Source organism: Carcharhinus amblyrhynchos, chromosome 12 (genome assembly GCF_965287045.1).
Source record: "Carcharhinus amblyrhynchos chromosome 12, sCarAmb.v2.hapA, whole genome shotgun sequence".
NCBI classification, from domain to species: Eukaryota; Metazoa; Chordata; class Chondrichthyes; order Carcharhiniformes; family Carcharhinidae; genus Carcharhinus; species Carcharhinus amblyrhynchos.
In genome coordinates this window covers 11,990,008-11,998,970 of record NC_137335.1, presented here as the reverse complement: position 1 = coordinate 11,998,970, position 8,963 = coordinate 11,990,008, and the positions used below count along the sequence as shown (strand labels likewise).

At 46.9% G+C, this 8,963-nt stretch overlaps 1 protein-coding gene across 2 annotated transcripts; it reads right to left on the bottom strand.

The window, feature by feature from the left end:
• Positions 1–4,888: 4,888 nt before the first annotated feature.
• nkx2.2b (NK2 homeobox 2b) lies at positions 4,889–6,237 on the bottom strand. Of its 2 annotated transcripts, none has more exons than XM_080199736.1 (2): positions 5,933–6,237; positions 4,889–5,627 (listed from the first exon to the last, which is right to left on the bottom strand). In XM_080199736.1, the coding sequence occupies exons 1-2, from the start codon at positions 6,198–6,200 to the stop codon at positions 5,026–5,028; spliced, it is 870 nt and encodes a 289-aa protein (XP_080055862.1). In that variant the 5' UTR covers positions 6,201–6,237; the 3' UTR covers positions 4,889–5,025. The 2 variants fall into 2 exon arrangements, with proteins under 2 accessions (XP_080055862.1, XP_080055864.1); XM_080199738.1 differs by having other exon boundaries at positions 4,889–5,606.
• Positions 6,238–8,963: the final 2,726 nt, after the last annotated feature.

Here is an 8,963-nt window from a genome sequence, read left to right as displayed (position 1 = left end):
CTTCCCACCACTTAAAAGGGAGCCTTTGTTAACCAAGTGTTGTCTCCACTCGCTCCCCCCCCCCCATCCCCTCCGGCCACCCCCCACCCCCCCCCCCACCCCTTCGGCCTCTCCCCGCATGAAATGCTAATGAGTATCAGGAGGAAGTAGATTTACGCCAATGTGCCTCACAAGTGGATAAGGTACTGCACCAAGATTGTACTGTGCAGCACAGGAGAAGGAAGGCTATTCCGTTCTTGTGGGGTGGGGTGGGGAGGGGGGGGAGGGGTTGTATTGCTTGATAACTCAATCCTTAAAAGAGTCCTAATCCCCCAAGCCTCTTCCAAAATATTTGCCCTTTGCAGAGATTGCCCGCGCGGAGCGCAATAATTGCAATCCCTTGTTTACCCTCGGTACTTAGACAATTAGCCGATAATTCACCTTAGTATCTAAAACAGCAAACAAACCCGCAGGCCTTGCCTCTTACTCTCGGCAAATATTCTGTCCGTTTTGTTTTCCAAGACGCTTGGCAAGTGAGACAAAGTTGAGGTGTGTGGGGGTGGGGGGGGCGGGGGGGGAGGGGAGCTTGGTGGGTAACGAGCGCCCGCAGTTCAAGGCAAAAGGCAGGCGTCTTTATTATATTTTCTGGGTCAAAAACCCTCTGTTGTCTCGAGTGATCTCGAAGTACCGGTTCTGGTGAAGTGTGAAATATGTTGGAGACTCCAATTTCCTCTATCTTTCATTTCAAATAAATCTTCCCCTTTCTCTCCCACTGTCAATTATTGAATATCATTTTATTAATTAATATATACATTGTCAGATGAGAGGTTCTCAACTTTTTAGGATGAAGGGTGCGTCAATTTTGTTTTACTATATATATATATAATTGACTCCCTTATTTCTAACCTGACGCTCACGCCAACCCCATCCACTTCTGCCCGTGCGTGGGCTCAGAAACCGCTGGAAGGTGAGACTGGAGTCACTCGGAAGAATATAACATTACTCTTTGGCACTACGTGGGAAGCAGCATTGTGGAGAATACCCGCAATCCACAACTATCACAGAGACTACAACGAAAAGATCTGTGAAAGTTTGCCGCCAGGAGTCCAGGCAAAATTACAACCGAAACCGAATCCCGGTAAATATGATTAAGGAAGTTGGATAATCTTGCCAGGTTCCGGATACTTTAAGAATCCTAAGGCTGAGAGAGAGGAAATAATAATAGCACCCTGTTCTGAAAGCAGATTTACCTTTACACCGGGGTTGTCCCACTTAATTAGACATCACAATTTTTTTAAATTGTTAATGTCAAATAGCACTATCCGTAGGCGCTTACACACACGCACGTAAAACACCTCATTTACACCCCACCATGCAACAACGGATATCCCCACACATTTTCATTTCTGTAGACCCAAGGAATCCTAAAGTGTCTTTCGCAGATTAGTAATATTCGTTGTTGCATGTGCCTCACTCCAACACAAACATGCTCAAACTCTGCAATGACAAAACCTGAAGTGACATTTCTGCACATCAGTTATACGTCTAAATACAGTTCACCAGCAATCGATTAAAATTAAAAATCTCCGGCAAATATCCCAGTTTTTATATGACAGAACACTAAATTCATTTTTTTGCCTTGCCTTTTTAACTGATTGAATTGCTGTCGTTTGGACAAGGGGGCTATTGGGTTTGCCCAGTGTAAAGAAATTGTTCGGGGGCATTCTGGAATTATAGATAGAAATAGTTAAAAACGTGTTTGTACATTCCTTTCTCCCCCTCCCCCCTTGAATTAATGTGACACTCTGGTCGATATATAAAGGGGGGGGAGGAAAAAAAAGGGATCGCTGTTATCTGTGAAAGAGGACTTCCAGAATAAATATAGCACGAATTTTTAATTTGTCTTCTTTTCAAGGACAACAATGCTGGTTTTGAAAGCTTCACACAATTTGGGTTTTGTGAGGCTTCTTTTCTCTCCCCCCCCACCTCCCCCCCCCCCGAGACCAGCTGCACATATGGAATACAGCATGTACAACAAGAGTTACAATAGTACCAACTGACAACCGTGACAAAAAAACGCCCCCATACCTCTCCCTCAATCTCGGTATGCACTGGCTTGTAGATAATAGCTTGAATGGCGTCCACACCGAATTTGTCCCTCGTTAATATGCACGCCTCTAACATCCTTAACTACCAACCCGCGCCCTTTGTGATGTTTTGTCTCCCTACTGTATATTGTCCAAAGATAGACTAGGCAAATGTCAATGTGTGAAATATAGGGCCTGGGGACTTGATAGGGACCAATGCATTGTATCGAGTTGAGGGCAATCTCGTCAACTCCCTTGTCCTCCTGGGTTACAAGTAATTTGCCCTTGCAATATTTGCCACACTTGAATATTTTCCCGTTACAATTAAAACAGACCCACTTTTATTTAGTCCAAGTTTGTTTTAGAAAGCGAGCGTTTCAACTTATTTTCTGAGTGTCGGGGGTGGGCTCTGTTGATTTGTTGAGTTACCCCGCGCAAGCCACTTAGTGTCATGGAAGTGGGATATCTCAGTCAGCACTGCCCTTCAGATAATAATCCCGGCTTCGATAGTGAGTGTTTGCAATCGGTAGGGTCAAAGTTGTTTTGTTTATGTTTAAAACAAAAACAGAAATACACTTCATTGCAGTACGTCTACTTGTGAGACATTAAAAAAAGTAGTCCAGTTCAGCCTCATCTGGGAAAAGTTTGGAATGGGGATGTGGCGTTTGGGGTGACACGGAAATAAAGGGCGGGGATACTCGATGCACTCATTTGCTTACAACACCGGTTAAGTTACAGTTTCGCCTTCCTTTCTCGAGAATAGTTCAGGAGATGCCACGAACGGGGGTCCTTTTTTGTCCAGATACTAAACGGGATGTGCCAATGCAGTGCGCCCGAGATAATCGTGTTTACTGTAGATATTCAATTAAGTTAGATCATCACCAATAGCTTTACAGAGAATTCAGTTGGGACGGTCCAAGTTTGTTTTATGTGCTTTGATTCCGCTTTGCATCTCCCAAGGGCCTACCCCCTGCCCCCCACTGCAAGTCAGAACGCAAATCTCTTAGCAAACTTGGGGCGAAATTGTTGCGGTTTCCCCCCCCCCGCGCCCCCATCTCTCTTGCTTACTCAATTCTACGAATTCTTGCTTCGAGTTCCTAAAAGTGTGTGTTGTGTGTTTTTTTGGGAAGGGGGTCAATGCAAGGACACTAATAAGATGAATTCGCTGCAACATTCTCACATTCGTTCGCTAGAATGTTCTTTAAAGCGAGATTAAGTCTGAGATCACCCCCCCCCCCTCAACCGACTCAAAGAACTGTTCCTGCCCCGCTGCTATTCGGACCTAGGTTGTGTTAAGTTGATCTTTCTCTACACCCGAGCTGTGACCCTAACACTACATCCTGCCCCCTCTCCTTTCCGCCTCCCCTATGTGTTCTATGAACGGTATGTGTAGCGTGCAAGAAACAACGCCTTTTAATTGTATCCCAAGACACGCGACAATAACAAAGCAAATTAAATCGGATCAGACTGCACTGTTCAGAAATTATTTTAAAAAGGGGTGGATATTAAAATCTCACTCCAACTCGTTCTGCAGCTAGGAGTTAAGGGAAAAAAATTAGAATTAATCTTCCGAATTAAACAAGAAGGTTATGGCACGGCCGAATGAAATATAGTCATCTATTTATCTACCCCCAAAGCCTAGATTTAAGAAGCTCCTGCTGGTTAGGTTCCTAGGCGAGACCCTGTGTACACTTAGTCTAAGTCAAAGTCAACCCATTGAGACGGCACAGGCGTCAAAAGCCCCTCAGCTGAAGAAGCACTTTAAGTTTAAGTGTATTTTATTTCTTCTGCCCAGCCCTTGAGATGCAGAACAAGCTACTGGAGTGTGTCACCAATGTCCTTTCGCCATTCGGCCGATTGGAATTCGCTCTTTATTTGATAAAAAACACACACGCACACACACACACACATAAAGCTTTTGCACAGCTTTGAAACAAGCAAGACCCCATCGCCCTCTCTCTCTCAATTCCTCTCTGTCACCTCAAAGTATTTACTGGACGTGTTGGAGAATGATGAAGAGGGGAAATTTTAAAAACAAAGGTTGCAAAACGCGGAAGTCTCAGGAGGTTGTGTGTACCCGCTAGCGAATCCCAAATGCACCCCCCCCCACCAAAAAAAGCCAGCCACAAACACGGGTTAATACCATGGAGGGAAACGTATCAGTTTTTTTTCCAGACACATCATTTTATTAAAATTCTTAATATATAAAAAAACTCGGAAAAGTATCTTATCAAGGCGCCCTTTTTTTTGCTGTTGTTTGCATTTATCGACACCGTTATTTTCAGAATCTTTATGACACGGTCTTTACATGGGGGAAAGAGAAAAAAAAACTCTTTGCCAATTTAGGCGCACGCAAAAACAGTAAATGACCGCAATGCCCTCTCCCACCTCCCCTTCCCATCCCATCCCATCCCTTCCCCTCCCCTTCCCTCCCCCCCCATCCAAATAACACCCCCACAAAAACACAACTAAACGCTTCGGTTACAAAGCCCCCATAAATATTTCAAATAACAATTCTTTCCTTTTAAAAAAGAGGGGAGAGAAAACGCCGCGAAGGTGAAACCGTAAAACGGAGGGGATTTGTTTTGGGGGGGGGGGAGGTGGGGGAAGGGGAGGGATGGGGTGAAAAAAAAGTGTCTTTTCTTTATGTGCATTCACTCCAACGTTAAGTAATGAGAAATCATTCCGACATCACACGGACAGACTTTACAAGTCACAGGGAGAAGTTAAATCGGCGGGCTGTCTAAACAGGCGAGGGGGCCAGTTTCAGAGTCGGTAATGTCCAATGAAAATAAAAGCTCCGCCGCCTTTACAGTTCCAGATGTGTGTTGTTTCGTGTATATATATATGTATTCGATATATATATACACACACACATACACGCACACACACGCACACATACATTATATATATATGTATATATATTTACATTTTCCACCCAATTCAAAGCAGTCCAGATTCACCAAGTCCACTGTTGAGTCTGCACCAGCGGGTGTGTGTGGTACTGGGGAGTCGTAGCAGAACTGAAATGGGAGTTATACTGCACGTGTTGCAGCGACTGCGTGCTGTAGGCTGGGAAGGCGATGCTAGTCTGGAAAGTCGCCGCCGTCAAGTCCTGCGGTTTGAGAGCGTTTGTGACCATGCTAGCGTGGCACGGTTTGCCATCCCGGACCAGGACGGGGACGGCGACCCGGCGGGGCGAAGGGAGGGGGTTAACGTCCATACCTTTCTCGGCCCTGGCCCTCTTCATCTTGTACCTGTGGTTCTGGAACCAGATCTTCACCTGGGTGGGAGTCAGGCGGATGAGGCTGGCGAGGTGTTCCCTCTCGGGCGCCGACAGGTACCTCTGCTGTCGGAAGCGCCGCTCCAGTTCGTAGGTTTGTGCCTTGGAGAAGAGCACCCGCCGTTTGCGCTTCTTGCCGGACTCGCTGTCATTGCTGGAGGTCTCGGTGGCGTTGTCCGGCGACTCGTCCGCCGAGGGCTCGGAGGACTTGCTGGAGGAGTTCTGCTGTTGCGAACTGGCGGTGGAGATCCCGTGAACTGAGCAAAGAGAGAGAAAGACAGAAAAAGATATTTCACTGTGAAACTCACTTAACAGAAATCTCAAATCCTCCCACCTCCAGTAATCAGTTGGAAATGCAAGTTTTAAAATAAAACAAAATGTGGAAAATTTAAATTTTACCTTTTGGTTTAAGACTTATTTTGTTGCATTCGAACTTTTAGATTGTATCAAAACTCCTGGAAAGGGGGAAATCATTGTTCCACAAGGGAGGCACAGGTTACAGGGACCGTGGGGTGGATTTAATTTTCCCCTGAATTATTTACCCCGGTATTGCCCAAGAACTAAGTCATCTGGGGGTACTTACGCGAGTACTGGATGCTTTCGGTGGTGGCCAGCCAGCGGGTGTAAGGGTTGTCGGCGCTGTCGTAGAAGGGGTTCTTGAGGGGCAGCCTCTGCACCGTTTCCAGTGGGCTTTGGCGGGCGAACCCCGACGTCTTGGCCCCTCCTCGGCTGTCGGCCGCCTCTCCGTCCTCCTCGGTCGCCTCGGCCGCCGAGCCGTCCTCGTCGTTGGTGTCGGGAAGGTCGAGAATGTCCTTGACTGAGAAGCCAGTCTTTGTGGTGGTCAACGACATTCTTTTTTGTCCAAATTTATATGCAGGCAAAGTTGGAGCGCCGGTTCCACTCTCTCTCTCTCTTTCTCCCCCTCCCTCCCTCCCTCCCTCCCCCCCAACCCCCCTCCACTCTTTCTCTTCCCCTCCCCACCTCCCTCCCCCCCCCCCACCCACCCAACCTCCTTCTGAAATCCGCTGTGGGGGAAGAGGAGATTCACAGGCAAGAGAAGCGGTGGAAAGGCGTATCAGTTAAGTAGTGGTCCCTCTCTAAGCTCCTGTTGAATCGCACCATTTAGTGGGAACATTTAGCGTGTGACCTTCCTCTCCATCTCAGACACACACCACACACCACACAGAACAGCTTCATTCTGGCGAGTCCGGGCACACAACAACAACCAAAAAAAAATATCTATTATCAAAGCTTTTTTTTTGTCCACCACCACCCCCCCTTCTCTCCTCCTTCCCCCCCTACGTTTCAATCAACTCAAATCCTGCGTCTGGTGCGCCCTTGTGATGCAGAAGGAATGAGCCATTGCCACAGACTGATTCAACTCCTAGCCGGGTTGGTCACACAACATGGACCTGCAGAGAGACAGAGAGAGAGAGAGAGAGAGAGAAAGCATTTAATAAAAAGAAGTGCCAGAGGTTGAACACGTGTGGGCGGGTCCTGGGAGTCAAGTGGGTGAAGTGTATGTTTACCGAAGTGGAATTATGGGGTTGGGGGGGGGGGAGGAATTTGGGGATGATTTGTATTGGGTTGGGAGAAGGAGTGAAGGAAGGGAAGGGGGGTGGGGGGGGGGGGACAGATACCTGACTCCTCACCATTGGTGCTTCAAGCCACGATGAGTGGTTGAGCGTGCAATTAATTACAAAGATTGGGAGGGCTTTTTTTATATATATATAAGGCTTGATTTACATACAAAAGACATCCAAGTAGCCTGATATCCAGCGTACTTGAAAATGTTATTTAACAAATTGCTCTGGAAAGCGTTTTGCATTCATCCCTCGCCTTTTCCACAAGGCAGAGGCAGAGAGAGAGAAAAAAATTGCAGGCAGAAAGGAACGGTCTCTGCCCCAGTGAGAGAGACAGAAAAACTGCAGCAATTTGATTCGAATTGCAAGTACATTCTGAGACCGCAGCACTGCGATGGGGACAGCGGGAGGGCGAATTGGAGAATAGCACTAAGTCACAGCTCCAAGATAGGAAGACTTGCTTTTTTATATATATATATATAACACACTCCATCATTTCCCATTCGCCTTCAATGTCCAATGTATCCAAGCTGCACAAAACAGTTTGCCCCTGTCAAGGTCTCGATTAGATTACCGTTGAACTTGTGTAATGTCATGAAATGGTCACTGGGACAAGGTGCAGCCCCATTCCACTCACCCAGGAACCCCCTACACACACAAACGCACAGACCCACTCTCCACATAAAAATCACATTTGCAGAAGTAACCCACTAAGGAGATTTGACCAGGTCTTTATTTCTCACAACTTTGTTACACACTTTTTTACTCAAATGAACTGGAGAGACTGCGGTTTTTATGTGTATCTGTATACAGATATTATATTTGTATTTATATGAGCACATCTGGGAAAGCCCGGTTCAATCACTGCTTGGAATTGCCGTGTGCAATTTATTACACTTGATTTCTCTCTCTCTCTCTGCTCTCCCTCTCTCTGTCCCCTCTCTCTCTGTCCCTTCTCTCTCAGTCCCCTCTCTCTGCCTCTCACAATCTCTGCCCCCTCTATATGTAATTCCACTCTCTCTGCCCTCTTCCTCTATCTGCCCTTCTCTTTCTCTGTCCCTATCTCTCTTTGCCCCATTCCCCTTTCTCTCTGTCCCTTCTCTCTGTCCCCCCTCTTTCTACCCCTCTCTCTGCCCCTTCTCCCACTTTCCCCCCTCTCTAAACCCCCTCCCTTTCTGTTCCCCGTCTCTCTGTCCCCCCTCTCTCTGTCCCCCTTTCTCTCCTCCCTCTCTCTTTGCTCACCCGTCTCTCTATATTCCCCTCTCTCTCTGCCCCCCTTCTCTGTCTCCCTCTCTCTCTGCCCCCATCCATATCCCTCTTCTCTCTGCCCCCTTCTCTCTCCATACCAGCCCCCCCTCCATCTCCCTCTCTGTTCCCCTCTCTCTCTGTGCCGTCCATCTAGTATGTGATTTGGGTGACAATGCCGCAGGTTTTACCAACTCCTCAGCGCATCTTGGGTGGTCGGATTCAGGCAAACACAAATACAAACCTATTGCTAAGCTGCGGACAATGGGGGAAATGTAGACAAATGTCCAACTCCTGTTGGAAGCCTTTGTCCGGGGCCAGTTTTTGCATTTATTTCAGTCGGGACATAATAGATGATTGACGCCCCGGTACAATGTGTTCTAACTGTTTGGAATAAATCTGAGGTTGTTCCGAGTTGTCATGGTATTCAACGGCGTTCAATGGACTATCTCTTCATTCAACCCTTCCACAATATTAAGGCAACTCCTTCATGTTAACGCTGCCTGTCTCTCTTTCCTTCTCTTTCACCAGCCCACACCCCCCTCCCATGAATCGATTCAGAACATCTTCGATCACAGAATCGATGTTTTGTGTGTGTGTGTAACTTCCAAATATTGGAAGCAACGTGGGGAATGTGTTCTGTACAAATCAGAGCCTAGCTCTGTACAGTGGACCACAATTTCGATGGGATACTTGCAATGGCACATTATTATCCCTCATCTGCGGGCGATAGGAAGCATTCCAACGAGTTCACCTCACTAAAATATGAAAATTTATGTCAATGTT